The sequence below is a fragment of the Bison bison genome, unplaced genomic scaffold (genome assembly GCF_000754665.1).
Source record: "Bison bison bison isolate TAMUID 2011002044 unplaced genomic scaffold, Bison_UMD1.0 scf7180017864297, whole genome shotgun sequence".
Taxonomy (NCBI): domain Eukaryota; kingdom Metazoa; phylum Chordata; class Mammalia; order Artiodactyla; family Bovidae; genus Bison; species Bison bison.
In genome coordinates this window covers 1567391-1584553 of record NW_011494869.1, presented here as the reverse complement: position 1 = coordinate 1584553, position 17163 = coordinate 1567391, and the positions used below count along the sequence as shown (strand labels likewise).

Sequence of the window (17163 nt, the reverse complement as noted above, 5' to 3'; positions counted from 1 at the left end):
ATCGGCCATTTTCCCGACCGGCCCGGGAGGCTCCCGCCGCCGCCGCCCGCGCGGGAGGGGGAGGGGTGCTCGGGACAGGCCGGCGGGCCCTGGACCCCTCTGCTGCCGTCCTCACCCCACTGCCGTTTCGTGCCCCCAGGCTTGAGGTCTGATCCTGCGCCCAGCGCCATGCCGAGGGAGAAGGAGAGGTGAGTGGCCTGGCCGCTGCGGGAAAGGGGAAGGTGTGCGGTGGTGGGGGAGGGGTGGGCCGAGATTTGGGTAGACTCTTACCTCTGTGCCATCCTGGTTTTACAGGGATGCGAAGGAACCGGATACCATGAAAGAGGAAAGTGGCACCGATGTCTCTGTTCGCTCCAGGAAAAGAAAGGCAAATGTAGCCGTTGTGAGTACAAAGGAGACAGGTGGGGGAGGATACCCCCCCCCCCCCCAATCTTACCTGGGTACCAGAATGGGTTCTGCCCATGTATTTGTTGATAAGGGATCAAGGGTAGTGGGGGGAGCGTTTGGCAGAAATGGTGATCATAACCTTACTAGCTTCTTTTTCTTCTCTGTGTCTGTGTTTTTGTCTTTGGGCTGTTTGGTGTGTTTCCTTGGGGTATGGGGGTTGTTTTATGTTAGTTTTTGCAGGATCCAGATGAAGAAATTGCCAAAATTGACAGGACTGTGAGAAGCCAGTGTGGCAGTCAGGTAGGTACATTTTCTGATTGGGTCGAAGTTGAGGCTCCGCTTGTTTGGGGTCAAATTGAGTCTCATACTTGCTTGCCTCCTGCTGAAGGCTTTTTCTCTCACTATGGCCACAGTTCATATAACCGAGCACTGTGCCTGTCAGTGGGCACTGACCTCTGCCAGTCTTGGGATTCCAGGAAGGACTGTGTTCCTGACTGACATCCCTGAGATTACAAATATGCGCTGATGTCTGGAAGAACCAGAATGAACCTCACATAACTCAGTCCTCTCCTTTTGCCCTTGAGGAAACTGAGATTCAGTTAGAGGAGGAAAGTAACCCAGAGTCCTGTGCAAGCCAGGGGCGGAGTCTGTTCTATAGCCTAGGCTGTAGGCTAGTGAACTGTGGGAGGGCTCCTGACACAGAGCTCTTTGGGTAACTGTGATGATGGGGGTTTGTGTGTGCTCATAAGCAACTTCTCCCCCATCCACACTTGTGTTTATTTCCTCATGGTGCTTAAGGACTTCCCTTCCCTGCTCCCACTCCCTTTAGGTCATGTTTCAAACTTTTTCCCCCTTTTTGATGGTTCTTCTAGCCTCTATAGCAATTACTTACAGTGATAACTGCTGCCTGGAGCTTGATCTGACCTCCACCAGAGTATTAGTAAGACATTCTGTGTAATGATATGTGCATCTCAACACATTTTTAAAATTGACTAGTCAGTCCATTTCTCTTGCCCCTCCTTCATGGAGTTCCCGCCATATTTCTTGCATGTTCATGGTAGCATCATAATATCAGAAGTCCCTAGCCAAAAAAGCTTGTATTATCTCTCTGCCTCCAGAAATGGCTGGAGACTGTAGTTATGACCCCGGTAGGGGAAGCAGTCGATCTCCAAACTAACTGATTAGGCTTTCTGACGCTATAACAGATAAAAACTGAGCAGGAATAGTATTTGAGCCAAGGAAAGTGGTTCTGGTGAGGTTAGCAGTGGCAGCACATCACCTTGTAGGACAGTGAGCAACAGTCATAGCAGCTGCGCCTGGAAGAGTGAAGGTCTTCAAAGCCGTGGGACACACGGTAAAGCTGTTGTTACTGCACACAAGACCCTAGTAATTAGCATTTCCGGGGAGACTCCATTTAATATTGAACAACAGCTTGATGATCTACTTGCTGTATTAGAAGAAGAGATACTTTGTTTTAGGAAAAGAAATAAGACAGTGCATTTCAAGTTCTTTCCTTTTTTTTTTGTTTTCTTTTTTTCTCCCTGTAAAGACTTCAAACCAAGCAAGTTAATTTTTGTGGGTCTGTACTAAAATGAATCTCAACTTTGTGAAATTCAAGATTGGTTGTCTTCCTAGCTATGTTTTGAATTGGAATTTTTAACTGAGGCTGAGGCAAAGCTGTCCCTGTTGACTTCTTGGGGTTTTAGAGTAGTTTCAGTTCCAGAGATAACTGGAGTGGAGCCTAGGGTGCCTAAGACAGGGCTTTGGCCCTGTCCCTGGACTGCAGAGAGCTGATAGATGTGATATGTGAATAGCCATATTATTTCCCACTAGAAGGCATTTTCATGGTTCAGAGATTAATGACAACAGGTTTCTACACATTGTCTAAAGTAGATAGCTTGAAAATTACCCATCATTTATGAAGCAGTCAGTGTCATATGTTATTTCTCTGTAGTTTCATGAAGCTAGAATTGTGGGGTAACAACCTTTTTGCCAATTAATTACACAGAATTTTTCTGTGGAGTTATCATGGTTCAGCCCTGTTCAATAGCCCTGAGCTACTTGTAGCCATCATGCTGAACTCTGTGATACTGCTACATCAAGACCACATGGAACCTTTGATTCTTACCTTAGGTTTTTCCCAATGAAAATAGTGCTCTTTTGTCTAAAGTCTATTTAACGTATCCATTTTGTTCAATTTTTTGCATGAGAACCAACTTGTTTATTGAAATGGAGTCCTGGAATTTCTATTAGTTACTTCTCAGAACATAATTTTCCATAAGGTAGTTTCATTCTTCATTAAAAGAGGCACAAAGAGTCAGAGGTGGTTAGAAATAATCAAAATTGGTCTCTTGCTATTATCCCCTTCCTTCCTAAAGTCAGATTGATCTCGCTCTCTTTGAGACATGGTATACATTCAAGTTAAAGAATATAGACTTCATTATTCTGCTTCCGACACTGGTCAGAGGCCAACTCTGGGGCCCATTTGTGGGCTCATGGTTCACCTGATTTGTCTGTGTGCTGCAGGTTGGGAACTGTTACCATTTTATCTCCAAAAGTCTTCTCTCAACTATTTCAGCCATCTGGCTGTAGAGGGTGACACCCAGCTTCTGCTTTCAAAACTAGAATTCATTGTTGAGTGAATACAACGTAAAGCTGTTGTAACATGATCCTTTTGAGTCAAGGAAATGATACCAGCACATGATTCTAGAACTGGAAGAGGATGTTGCCCTTCTCCAGCAGCTGTTGGCAAGATCTGTCATGGTTAATTTGCATGCTCCATTCTGTGCACATTGGATGGAGGAGAGCTTTATCCTACTTTGCTCTTCTCAGTACCTTGAAAGTGCTCTGGCTTCCTCTGAAAGTGGCCAGTGTGCTGTGATAGCCACCCTGTCCCATATCTTCCAAGCAGCACTTGGAGAGCCCATGTTTCCATGTTCATTTACAGTCTTCTCGGTTGTCTCTTTTCCAGTCAACATTAACGATCTCTCTGCTTTAAAAAAAAATTGCCAAGAGTCTCAGAGCTTTAACAGAGCGTCCATGCTGGCAGGATTGTTAACATGCCATATCTTCAATAAATTCATTATAATTTTAAAAAACAATCATAGTTGTTTAGAGTAAGATGATAAAAAGTAGCTTTAAAAAGAAAAAACTTTAAATGGCAAAATGACATTTTCCAAATATTAAAAATTGAATTAAATATCTGGACTTTTTAAAAGAAGTATTGTTTGGGTTTTTAATGATGGTTTAGCATTTATTACTATATAAGCCTTTGGGGGTGGGTTTCAAAGGTCTTCAGGAATATCTAGGCTTTATCTCTATAGACTTTTAGTAAATCCTGTGACTCTTGCTTGATGTGGTTTTAAGTAGGCAGATACTCCTTTTTTTTCCATTTGAATTAAGGAAAATGAAAGGTCCTCATTATGTAATATATTTGGCTTGACCTGGAACCAAAGGAAGATGTCACATTTGGTGGGTTTTTATTAAATGAGGAGACTAAATATAGATGGCAATCAGTTTTATACTTGTGGTTGTGGAGTGCTTATGTAAATACTTTTATTGGAAATTCTGTCTTTCACTTTTAAGACGTTTTATTAGGTTAGTTGTACTTGTTAAAAAACCCAGGTCTTTGAATTGTCACCAAATCTCACAATACCCTTTTGGAGCCATGCTTAGTATCTTACTGAACTGCAAGTAGATTTTCTTTTTCGGTAATGTAAGAACTGTTTGCATTTTGTCTTACCCTTCCTGTGCCCTCACGCACCTCATATGAGGATGATGATATGGAGAATAAATGCTACTGACTAGTTTTCTTAGGTACTTACTGCATATACTCCTGAGAACGTGAGAGCTTGGAGTCATTACTGTGTCTTCTATGCTATCTCCATCTTAATTTAGGCCGGAATATTGATTTAGGCCTAGAGATTGCTCTAGGTGTGTGAAGACATTTTTTTGTTTTACTGGCTGTTTTACAAATCAATGAATGTAAAAACAGCTGGTTTACATCAAACTTTTTTAACATGTCTTTATTTTACAGCCTTGGGACAGTAATAGAGCCTGTGAAAACCCCTGCTCCCTGATTCCCACACCTGACAAAGAAGAAGATGAACTTCTGTACCCACACGCTGCGTACAAGCCTCAGAGGAGCACGCCGTCGTCATCCAGAGCGTCACCACTGCCTGTACTGAAGTAAGCTGACCACCGAGTGCCTCCTGGGTCTCTTACTCCCTGTGTGCACTTCCACTTCGCTAGTTGGATGCATACTGATGCCTGACTTTTGTGTTTTGCTTGGTTTTGTTGTTTTGTAGCTGGGCAAATAGAGAAGAAGTATGGAAAATCATGTTAAACAAGGAAAAGACATACTTGAGGGACAAGCACCTTATGCAACGGCACCCTCTTCTGCAGCCTAAAATGCGAGCAATTCTTCTGGATTGGTTAATGGAGGTAGGTTGAGCCTTCTGGTTAACTAGAAGCACTGACCGTTTCTAGATTCTTTTGTGATGTTGTAATCTCTTCATGTGTTTGATTCCATTGACACATTCTGTGTCTCTGAACTGTGGTATATATACTACAGTGGTTTAACTTTTTTGCTTATGTACTTCCTTAAAAGAATTTCTGAAGTCTGTTTATCCCTTAGATGTTTTTAAGTTGGCGTCTGAATTTTTTTCTCAAAATTTAAATAGTTGCAAAGGTTGTATTTTCCAATTAATTATAAATATTGGTATTTGATCTTTGTTAATTAAATTGCTTTTTAAGTGTACACAATAGAATGTGTAACAGCTATTTGATAGCGTACTACCAAATGTTTAAAAATATATGAACAAATTTATCTTTAACAGTCAGAAATTTTGTATTGTTTCATTTTAACTCCTTGGGACCCATTTCTCTTTCCCCACAGAAGTTTATCCTAACAAAATATATTGTTCAAATCTTCTATTGATCACACTTTCATACTTCACATTATCATACAAAAACTGATCAAATAACAAGATTATAAGTTATAGTAAATAATTGTTAAATATAAGAAGTTATGTTGTATAGGCAGTGCACCTCTTTCTGGGAGGAAGTGTGGGTGTCTCAATAGTGGCTTGATTAAGGGACATTTCTTGGATACCGCTTCCCTTGTGGCTCAGATGGTAGAGAATCCTTCTGCAATGCAGGAGATCCAGGTTTGATCCTTGGGTCAGGAAGATCCCCTGGGAAAGGGAATGGGAATCCACTCAAGTGTTCTTGCCTAGAGAATCCCATGGACAAAGGAGCCTAGCGGACTACAGTCCCTGGGGTTGCAGAGTCAGATACGACTGAGTGACTAACAAACATACCTAGACACCTCTGTAAACCTTGGGTGGGTGCAAAATGAGCTTTCTTCTGTGAGTGGAAGGGTATCTTAAGCAGATCCATTTTATGAAAGTATACATGGAAGCTGTGTGGCTACGTATTCCCTGAAAACAGTGCCATGTACCTTCAGAAAGTGTGTGTTGACAGGGTATGTGTACCCTAGTTGTGCTTGTCCTAGAGTCAAATCTGCTGCCACTTAACATCTTTGTGCCTCAGTCAGGCAAGTCATTTAACTTGATTTTCTCATTGTATGGTTTTCTATTAGTATTTTCCTTACATAGTTTGTGTGGATTAGAAATAGTGCATATGAAGTACAGCTTACATGTGTGTGCGTGCATGCTAAGTCATATCCAACTCTTTGCGACCCCCTTGACTGTAGTCTGCCAAGCTCCACTGTCCATGAGATTCCAGGCAAGAATACTGGAATGAGTTGCCATTTCTTCCTCCAGGGGATCTTCCTGATCCAGGGATTGAACCCAAGTCTCCTGCACTGGCAGGCAGATTCTTTACCACTGAGCCACCTGGGAAGCCTCTTGGTAGGGAAGATCCCCTGGAGAAGAAAATGGCAGCCCACTCCAGTATACTTGAGTGGGAAATCCCATGTATAGAGGAGCCTGGCGGCCTACAGATCTCCTTTTTGGGGTCGCAAAGGAGTCAGACTTAGTGACCAAACAATAGCTTACGTAGTAGGCCATGTAAGATTTACATAAAAACATCTTTTTATCATTCTTAATTTCCTTTTCTTTATTGGTCCCTGAAAATGTCAACATAGAAAATGTACAAATGTACAAATTCTTTGGCAGGCCTGCTTAAAACTATAGGCCTTACAGTTGTCCGCAGACCCACCATGGCACATAGCCCTCCTGGGCCTTTTGGAACTTTTTATAATTCCTTGAAGCATTAGATATAGTATGCTTTAATCTCTTAGGCTTCAACTCAAAAGATGTTATGACTTAGTGGATCTGTTATATATGGTGCAATTGATGCCATTGATACTTTCTAAAGAAATGATTTCCCCTGGAAGTCAATCAAAAAAGTCATGTAATACTATTGAAAGGATAGAAAAGAATGATAACTTTTATGTCTAAAGTGGGACAAAACATGAGTCCGCAGTTCACAGGCAGTCTTATCTGCAGTGATGTTAAATTTCCCAGCCCCCAGCCCAGCCAAGAAGTATGTAGCAAAAAAAGAAGTGCTTCACAGTGTGCCTGATGGTGAGCTGGGTAAAATAGGTCTGAAAGTTTGTTCTGTAGAGAACAGAAGCTCTGGTTTCACTTCTAATCCGATTGTAGTTATGTTACTTAATAAAGACTGACTCTAAACATGGTTCCACATGGACTTAGAAACTCTTTGGTGATTGATGGACTTTTCTAGTAATGTTCTGTTTGTTGTTTCCACTGGTGCCTTTCCTACTTATAACCCTGTGAAGTGTACTTATTTGGGATATACTGTTTAGGAATAGCAGTTTTAAATGCATAATCAAACATTTGATGATAGTAATGAATTGAGGTCTAATATTTCTTTGGTCCTTTTCAACTCCATCATGTGTACTATTTTTCCATATCTCACAGCAGTCCTGTGAGGTTAACAAAGCAGGACTAATTTATAATGTCTCAATTTTATAATTGGTTTTTCTAAAGGGGAGCCTAGGATAGAACCTAGGTCTCTGAGTCTTTCATTTAATGCTTTTTAATAAAGCTTTTGCCTCTTGTGATTAGATTAACAGTGTTTTAGTGTTGTGGTCTTTAAATAAACCTATGTTCCAGCTTTCAAACTTTCATACTGATGATGTTCATTGTGAAGAAATATTGTAGTTCTTTCCTCACATCATAATGAAACTTACAAAAGGGCACATATTTCTTTGAGAAAATTGTGTTTTTCCTTGAAACGCTGCTTTTACTGTACTGTGAATGTACTTCTTGCTGCAGCCTGTGAGCTTTCGCTCTTACGTTCGATCACAGAACGCTTCATCCTTATCCTGAGTTCCAGTTTTTCATTGTGCATGTGCGTAGGGATAAGCAAGGTAACCATCCTCTACGAAAAGCCAGCTTCTGTCTCTTTGGTTTTATCTTCACCAAAATCATGGCAAGTTTGTTTGTCTTTCTTGTTTTCCTCAAGTAACTATTCTAAAACTTACTATTTTTTCAGGTATGTGAAGTCTATAAACTTCACAGAGAGACATTTTACTTGGCACAGGATTTCTTTGATCGGTATATGGCAACACAACAAAATGTTGTAAAAACACTTTTACAACTTATTGGGATTTCATCTTTATTTATTGCAGCCAAACTTGAGGTAAATAATTTTCAAATTTTTTTATGTAGTACATGCTCTTCTTGAGATCCACTGGAATTAGGGGAAGGGATCAACTATTTGTCTGTATTTGTATTTTTCTAATTTGAAGCCTTCTAAAATTTAGCCACACATAAAAAAAGGCTAGAAATTAACCAAGAAAAGTATGAGTATTTAAAATGCTTAGGTTAATTTAATTCCTTTAATCAAAAAAATTGAACTTCTCCCTAAGAGGATAGAAATTTTGGTGTGATTAGAAGGGTAGATGGGCCTAACTTTCAAACACATTACTAAAGGTATTGAAAAGGTGAAATTTTCAAAACTCTTCAGTAAGTAAAAGGTTGATTGATTGTTGAGGGGGAATGTTTCATTTCTTTCACAATTAATGCATTTTGAACCACTAGAGTAGGTCTTATATTTATCCCATCAATGTACCCTCTCTTTCTTTTTATGTTAGCATACTAAAAAATAATTTGAGAGGTACAATATGTAAGTTTAAACTATAAGAGATAGGCATTTTGCTAGTAGTATCTTCTTTTATTTCCTTTTAGGAAATCTATCCTCCAAAGTTGCACCAGTTTGCTTATGTTACAGATGGGGCTTGTTCAGGAGATGAAATTCTCACCATGGAATTAATCATTATGAAGGTATGTTACAAGTTAATTTTTCAGTCCTTTTCAAAAATACATACATAATATCTTTTCTACATTTGGCATGAGTGCATCTGGCTAGGTGTTCTCCAGCTGGACACATTGTGGCAGGAGAAATGGCTGCATTTTGAAACTCCTTTAGAGGGGCTTCCCTGGTAGCTCAGATAGTAAAGAATCTGTCTGTAATGCAGGAGACCAGGGTTCAATCCCTGGGTCTGGAAGTTCCCCTGGAGAAGGGAATCACAACCTACTCCAGTATTCTTGGCTGAAGAATCCATGGACAGAGGATCCTGGTGGTGTACAGTCTGTGGGGACACAAAGAGTCAGACACGACTGAGCAGCTAACACTATAGAGGACCAAATGGAAGAGAAATGTCTTTTTCTTTTTTCAACCAGTGGTCTGTTTTCTGTTTTCCCATAGGCCCTTAAGTGGCATTTAAGTCCCCTGACCATTGTGTCCTGGTTGAATGTATACATGCAGGTTGCATATCTAAATGATGTTTATGAAGTGCTCCTGCCTCAGTATCCTCAGCAAATCTTCATACAGATTGCAGAGGTAAGTGGCTCTACTACCTCTGTGGGGCACCCTAACCCACCACTAGACTGAGTAACTCTAGAAGGGGTGTGTGTTGGCATGTCCCTTAGTGCTCTGTTCTTCCCCATAGCTTTTAGATCTCTGTGTCCTGGATGTCGGGTGCTTAGAATTTTCTTATGGTGTACTTGCTGCTTCCGCCTTGTATCATTTCTCTTCATCTGAACTGATGCAAAAGGTTTCAGGTATGTTGGCTTTCCAGTCCATTAACAAGATATATGAAACTTACAAACCAGTTGTTCGTCTCAAATCAAGCGTAACATGTATTTTCATTGCAGGGTATCAGTGGTGTGATATAGAGAAGTGTGTCAAGTGGATGGTTCCATTTGCCATAGTTATAAGGGAGACAGGAAGTTCAAAACTTAAGCACTTCAGGGGAGTTCCTGCTGAAGATGCACACAACATCCAGACCCATATAAACAGCTTGGATTTGCTGGTCAGTACTGTTTCTTGTTTCCCAAAGTCTTAAAACTGCCTGGGCAGCCTCTTCACTTTGCTTCATACAGGCTCCAGATAATCCTAAAAAGACTCCAGTTCTTTTTAATTCCTTGGAAAAGAAAAAATGGGATCAACAGATCCTCTCTCTTAAGTATCATATAGACCCCAGGCTTTTAGATTGTTCTTTGCTATTTTTTTTTCCTTCACTCACCTACATAGGAAAAAGCACAAAGTAAGTGAAGCCCAGAGGATATATTCTTCCATTGTAACATTTCTATTTCTTGCTTTTATTCTTATCAACAGGACAAAGCCCAAGCAAAGAAAGCCATATTATCTGAAGAAAACAGGATTTCTCCTCTCCCCACTGGAGTCCTCACCCCTCCACAGAGCAGTAAGAAGCAGAGCAGCGGGCAGGGATCAGCATGACCACTCCAGCATCCTCACCAAAGACAGCTGTGCAGAAGTGCCTGCTCCAGGTTCTCTCCTGTCGACTGCAGCAGAGACGTGCATTAGCTTTTACAGATATTTAAATGGAAGAGCATCTCTCTTCCATGACAGAAGGTTTCTGTGGATGGCATTGGACAGGGAGAAGTGTTTTTTTATTGAATGCTTAGATTTTTTTAATAAGTGGGTCAAGTACACCAGCCACCTCCAGAACACCAGTGAGTGCTCCAGATGCTGCTAAGGAGGGTGATACTTGACTTGATTGACTATTCACACAAATAACAAAGGCTTGAAGTTGAGGAGTGCCATGTTGCTGTTGGTCTCCCCATGGCTGTTCTGGGCTGAGTCGTATTAAGTGGACAGGTGGTTGTGAGTGTTGTGATATACAGCCCACCACCAGCTGTGCTGGGGGCCTCCCCTTTCCATACTATCAGTTGACAGTGTACAATGCCTTTTATGAACTATTGTTTTTTGCAAGTGCTGCTATGTTTATCCATTTTTTAATAAAGATAAAACACTGTCTTTGAGACAGCTGGTTTTATGAACTATGTCTGATAATTTAAGTTAGGAGTCAACTTTGAATGTGGCTGTATCAAGTTCTCTTTGTTAATTAACTTCATGCTTCTCAAAACTCAAGCCTTTCAAACAAATATATTAAAAGAAAACTTTTGAAGTGAGCTTCAGGTGCCAGCCTCACAGGCCTCCCAAGGGCCCCTGAGCTAGAATGAGGCTCTGATTGGCATCTTCCAACAGTGCCCTGTGCAGTGGTGACTCCAGGTGGGCTCACTGGCTGGCTATGGTGACAGTAGTGAAGTCACGTCTGCATCCAAGAGGATCCTTATGTGTGATTTCTTCCCGAGCACAGGACTACGGTCATAAAGTATCTGTGATTAGTGTTATTTTAGTACTCTGTGTCCTTATCCAAAGCTTAACCTAAAGAATCTACTTGGAGAACTTGTTAATGTAGCAGCCTAAACTACTTTGAAGAAGAAAATGCAAAGTAAAATTACATGTAACTCGTAAAGTCTGTTCCCTGATCACTGATGGATTCACCAAGTGCCTTGCTAACAGAAGAGGTCACTGTCCACTTGAAGGCCCGATGTGCACAGTTCACATCACATTTTGTGGGACGTTCTCAAAGTGGTGGCCTTGTCAAGTCTTATGTTTCATTTTCTCACAGTGTTTTGGTCTATGTATGAGTTCATTAAGGGAGGGTGAATGAGCAAATAAATATCATTTATTTCAACTTGGTATTTGTTATTTTGCAAAAATCTATCTGAAGTAGAAAGAAAAACAGCCACTTTTAATCTACCACATTTATATGAAATTTGAGAGAGGTCCTACTTTTTCACATTGTGATGTCATAGTTCTGTCATTTTAATGCAGTTTTCTTAATAAATGCATTATAAATATACATGTAATGGCATTTAGCAAATGATACTCTTAGTTAATTATTCATCTCAGACATACTCTTGCCTTTAGTGACTTTTTAATGGTGATCATTTGTGACTCGAAAATTCCTAAAAGGGGTTAATTTACATATGACATTTTCTGTGCAAAAATATGGCACTAAATACATTTCTGTTTTATAAGTTTGAGAGCTTGGCAGATGTGAGGAAACACTGGCTCAAAAGCATGTTTGAGGTAAATACCTCATGGACTGGCGAGCCGTCGTACTGCAAAGAGCGTTAGTTACTGAGTATGCTGAGATGAGGCTGCCTTACTTGTAAATTGTCAGGGTGCTGTATTTCTGGAGATCGGTATTCTTTTAAATGGCAGTGTTGCCACAGGCAGCTCTTGATAATCTGCTAATCAAGGATGAATCCCAGATGGGTAAGTGAAATCCATAGTATCCAATATTTTCTGTGACTCTGCCAGAAACTCTCTAAGCCACCAGTAAGTGAAACCAAGTTTCCCCTCTTGAAGGAGCTTGTTCCAGTACACACTTTGACCTCTCACTGGTTGGCTCTGTACCCATTTGCCAGATGAGATTTGTTCTGCAATTCATCTGAAACCAACTGAGGCAACGTGATATCAAACAGATAGCAGGGGTGGAAGTGGCAGCTCCAGTCACCCCTGGTGAACAAATGCTATGAGGCAAAGATGTCAGCAGGAAGGACCCAGAGAAGGGAGGGGTAACTTATCAGCCAATCATGAAGACTGATCCGGCTGTGGTAGAGCACACCACATCCTCATGTCGCACCCCAGCTCACAGAATTTACACAGCAGCCCTCACACAGCTGCTGTCAGGTCTATGGCCCCGGCGCCTAAGAAAGAACACACGGTTCTTCACGTGGTGGGTGTTGAAGGTTTTCCAAGGCCATCTCCCATGTGTGGAACCTGGACAGCCTGTTTCACAGAGGTCATTTTATACCAGTGGGAGAATAAGAGATGCTGAGCTTCACCTTGACTTGTTCTTGAGACCAATAACCAGTAAGCAGAGTTGTGGGTCCATTAAGACATGGAGCTTAGTGTGTGGATGCACTTCTGTGCTCCAACTCAGGCACAAAAGAGATTGAAGTTTATTTGGGCAAAACTAGGCTCTACCTCAGAGCAGGGTGGAAAGAGAAATCAAATCTGATAATGTCTAGTCATATTTATCCAACCGTGCATTTTCCTACCACATGTTTAGCATTTTGAAATTCAAATCACATTTATACCTTGGACATTGTTAGAAGACTATTTTTATCCCTGCTGTAATCATCTAATTTGCTGATTACAGGTCTCAAATTGCCACAGAGAACTCAATTTTTGAAAGAATTGTCCTGTTTGATCAAATATGTTATTCAAGCAATGCAGTCATTTGTTCCACAAGGTTACCTGCCAGGCAGAGCTAACCAGGAGTAATAGCATTAGAAGCCTATACTTAAAATCAAGCATTAGCTAATCTGCCTGTGACAATAGAGTCTTAAATATAATTTGTGGCAGATACTTTAGTTCCTGCAATGACAGACAATTGCATTTTGTATTCAGTGAGCATAGATTTTTTCCTACCTCATCCCAATTTCAAATTTAACTTCAGAAGACTCTAATGTGCTCAGTTTCACAAGCTAACAGGTACTATTTCCCAAGAGCCTCAGACAAGAGGGCAATGCTGTCCTTTATTCAATGAACACTCTCTGCCCTCTCAAATAATTTTCCTGATCAATGCCAATTCCAAAAATTGGTGTAGCATCTGAGTGTCTAATGCTGGCTTCCCTGGCACGACACAGTGAGCTGGCCTCCCGTGGGAGCCCCTGCTGTGTGCTAGGCTGTACTAGCCCTGGAGATGAAAGCCCCAGGAAGAGTCCAAGAGCTCAGGAGAGGCTGGGAGACCGAAGGACAGCTGGAATCCAGAGGGCAGCGGTATGAAACGCAAGCATGGAGTGGAAGCTGTGCTTGTGCTCGGGAGGGAGGCTGTTGAGTCCTTCCAAGTAGTCCTGGAAAAGTGGAGTGGAAGGAGACAAAGGCAGATGAGGTGACAGAAGCTACATCACAAAGGGCTTCTGCACATTAAGCTCAAGACGGGGCTGATACCCCTGGCGGAAGAGCTGGTGCGAGAGGAGAGTGAGGCTCAGAGCAATGTGTGGACACAGGTTGAGGAAACAAGCCCAGAGCCATGCTTTTGTGCCACGGGAAAGTGACCGTGCAGGAAGGCGATGGGGCATTGAGGGGACTGCCCTGCGTGGGGACTGCCCTGCAGCACTCCCAGGCAACAGTGATTTTGGGCTCTGCACCTCTGCAACCTCAGCCAGCTGAAACCTCATCTCCTGCAGTAAGAGGACCCTTTCTGGACCCACACTGATGTCATTTCTTCATTGGGCTCTGGAGGCAGTTACCTGGAGCTGGGACCTTTCCCTGCCATTTCACAAGGTGATTTTGGGCACCATGCTTAAGTTCTCCAAGCCTAGTAATTCTCAGATGTGAAATGGGGATGATAATAACAGTCTTTGTTCCATAAGTTAAAAGAGAGGTTAAACAGGAGAATGCATAAAAAGTCTTAGCCTAGCACATAGAACATTAAAAAGAAACAGTAATAGATGGTTGCCCTTGCTATTATTGCTGCTGCTGGTGGTGGTAATACAAAGGTAGGCAGTCAGACTGAGGCCTGAGCCGGGAGTAGCCCTGCAGTGGGGACTCCAGGAACACGTGGCACTTGCTCTGAGGTGCTCTTAGCCTCCATAGGCTCCTCCCTGCAAGCCTGCTCCCTGGCCCTCCCCAGGCTTCAGCTCCATCTCACTCCTGTCCTTCCTGGGCAGCCTCCTGGAAAGTATCATATACACCTGCTGTCCCTCCTCCTTCAAGCTCCTCCAGTGGGGCTTCTGCCCCGCTCACCACACACTACCCTGCCAAGGCCACCTGAGATGGCCATGTGGCAAAGCTAATGGTCATGTGGTACTCTTTAGCCTTCATCTCACGGGGCATCTTTGCCACACTTAGCACGGCTGACCCCACCTTCCTTCCAAAAACCTTTTGCCCTCCCTTGACTTCTCACACAGACACACTGGCTGGCCCCGTGGTAACTCTCCCTAATCCCACAGTGTCTCTTTCCTCCTCAAAGGAAACCACCACCCTGAGGTCCAGGTGGATGATTTCCACACCTATATTTAGAATTCTATCATTTATATCTGGATTCATAAGCAATAGATTTACAGAAACACTGCTTTGGGTGTTTTTAAAATTCACATAAGTGTAATAGAACTTCACACATCAGGACTTTCCTGGTGGTCACTGGTTAAGAATCTGCCTTCCAACACAAGGGATGTGGGTTCAATCCATGGTCTGGGAAGAGTCCATCTGCCTCGGAGCAACTAACCTTTTGGGCCGCAACTCCTGAGCCCATGCTCTAGAGTCTATGAGCCACAACTAGAGATAGACCCGCATACCACAGTGAATAGCTCATGCAGCCAAAACAAAAAACAAACAAACAAAAAAACCCTTACACATCATAATACCACTTGCTATCTTTTTCAACTTTATTTTCAACATTTATCCACGTTGATACCTGTAGGATAGGGTTTACTCATTTTCAACTGTGATAAGTTTCCTCTTCAGTGAGCATGCCACAGCGTATACCTTCTACATGTATATGTGTAGGTTTCCAGTTTTTTTCACCATCGCAGACAGTGCTGCAGTCCACATCTTGTGCACACGTGTGCCATGTGTATTAACTCCCTAGGACACATTCCTAGATGGGGAATTGCCATGTCAAAGGGGATGTGCTGTTGCAACTTGCTAGATGTGATCGGTTACTTCCCCAAGTTGTGCCAATTTATTCTCCCAGGTGAGGAGTGTGAGAGTTCCTGCCTTCCCACATCTGCTCCAGCTTTTTGGTAATGTCATCTTTTTTTCCCAGTAAAATTGCTGTTATTTAACTTTACTGGTTTTCCTATAATTGCAATAGTGCAGCATATTTGTTATAATGTTAGAATACTACAAACACATACAACATCAAAAGTGAAAACTCCCCAGAAATGCCATTCTGTTTTGGTATTAAAAGAGTGTACATTGCTCCAGAATTTTTTCTGTTCATACAACTAACATATGAATAAATGAAAATATTTGCTGTTTCCTTCAACTGTATCATCTCTAAGTAGTTTAAAATGCACATAAAAACTTGCTGTTTTGTTTTTACTTTTCAGTGGTGGCTTGCCAATTTATTTCATTGCTTAGCACATAATTTCAGGGTCTAGCACATTAAATATTTTCTCCATGTGTACATGGATTGATCCTTACATGTATAATCACTTTCATTAAGTTTCTTCTCTTCCATGCTCAGGAGAATGTATGCTACTAACATTAAGATTGAAAAGCTAAACATCAACAGGAAAGAGTCAGGCCTCTGTCTCTGCCTTCTCTGAGCAGTCCTTCTCTGAGCAAAGGAGCCACATAGTTCCTGGGAGGATTGCAAGAGTGGGATGACAAGCAAGTGCCCAGGTTCCAGTGCATCATCAGACAGACATCATCCATTCTCCAAGACTGTGGTGAAGCAGCGTAGCAGTGCCTTCCTTAATAGAAAAAAAAAAGTGCAAAGTTAACATATCCTAACGGTTACAGCCTAGGTCATCCAGAAGGTTCTCTGTGTCTCCCTTGCTAAACACCTAACCGCGCTCTCTCTTGTTAAGAGATAAGCAGTGAACATTCGATCTGTGTGAGGTAATGACTTGGTCTGAAGTGAGTCCCTTGGAATTCTGTGTACTCCATCCCAGAGGCTGTGGGGGTCCCTGCAGCAGACAGAACGGATCTAGAGGTGCCACCTCAGGGCTGTATGTCCTATGCTGGTGTGCCGGGTTTGTTGTGTCTGGGCTGCAAAAGGGGTTTGAAAACATTTGAGCCAACATTTAAAACTTGGGAGAGTTCACATACAGACATGGCTCCCAGATCTGGGCAGCACCATCAGTCTGCAGAGAACCAGCGTTCCCACCACACTCCCTGCTGCCTCGCAGGACCCGCTGCTTTGATCTTTACTTAGGCAACCCATGACTCTATCAAAAGTGAGAAAACAGTATAGATCAAGAAAGTGGAATGTCTCAAGAGAAGTGGCACAGAGGGCAAATTTCTCTCTGAAGCACAGAATATTTGAACAGGTTTAATTTTCAGGACAAAATGTCTTGGTGTCCAAAGGTATGTTCTTTATCTGCCTGGCTCCCACAGAAAAGTTTCAGACTTCTGGATTTTACAGGAGAATTTCAGCTGGCCATCACTCAAAGGTATATAGGGCTTTTAGCTCATCATTTGCCTGCCCTGGGCCTCTGGTTCCTCACCCACCCAGTGGGCAGTGTGGCCACAGCACGTGCCTCTGAGGGGTTGCATTGCTTTCTGTTTCTCTTCAGACTCTAGTCTTCCAGGTGGTGATAAGAGATGGGTTTAGGGTATTTTCAGGTTCGCAATCACACTTTAGGGAGCCACCCCCTACTTCCTGCCATGCAAAGGAGTTTCGTTTCTCTAGATGTCAGGAAGGCAACAGCATGCTGCAGACGTCAGACTGGCAAGCAGGTGGCGGAAAGCCTCCTAGGGGCTGAGAGCTGCCTCACCTCCTCCTGG

General features: G+C 42.3%; 1 protein-coding gene across 2 annotated transcripts; it reads left to right on the top strand.

Annotated features, from left to right (window-relative positions):
• Window positions 1-105: 105 nt before the first annotated feature.
• On the top strand, window positions 106-11382 carry CCNE1 (cyclin E1). Of its 2 annotated transcripts, XM_010850889.1 has the most exons (11): window positions 106-188; window positions 295-382; window positions 619-687; window positions 4424-4575; window positions 4695-4830; window positions 7873-8019; window positions 8568-8663; window positions 9088-9222; window positions 9332-9443; window positions 9537-9694; window positions 10000-11382. In XM_010850889.1, exons 1-11 carry the CDS (start codon window positions 169-171, stop codon window positions 10120-10122), a joined length of 1236 nt encoding a protein of 411 aa, XP_010849191.1. In that variant the 5' UTR covers window positions 106-168; the 3' UTR covers window positions 10123-11382. The 2 variants fall into 2 exon arrangements, with proteins under 2 accessions (XP_010849191.1, XP_010849190.1); XM_010850888.1 differs by having other exon boundaries at window positions 9332-9694.
• The last annotated feature ends 5781 nt before the right edge of the window (window positions 11383-17163 follow it).

What these genes read in the sequence shown, in the direction of transcription:
- CCNE1 (XM_010850888.1), top strand. Translation starts at nt 169, where the DNA reads ATGCCGAGGGAGAAGGAGAG. An exon ending in TTATTGCAGCCAAACTTGAG is followed by an intron (nt 8,020 to 8,567) that starts GTAAATAATTTT and finishes ATTTCCTTTTAG; the next exon opens with GAAATCTATCCTCCAAAGTT. An exon ending in TGGAATTAATCATTATGAAG is followed by an intron (nt 8,664 to 9,087) that starts GTATGTTACAAG and finishes GTTTTCCCATAG; the next exon opens with GCCCTTAAGTGGCATTTAAG.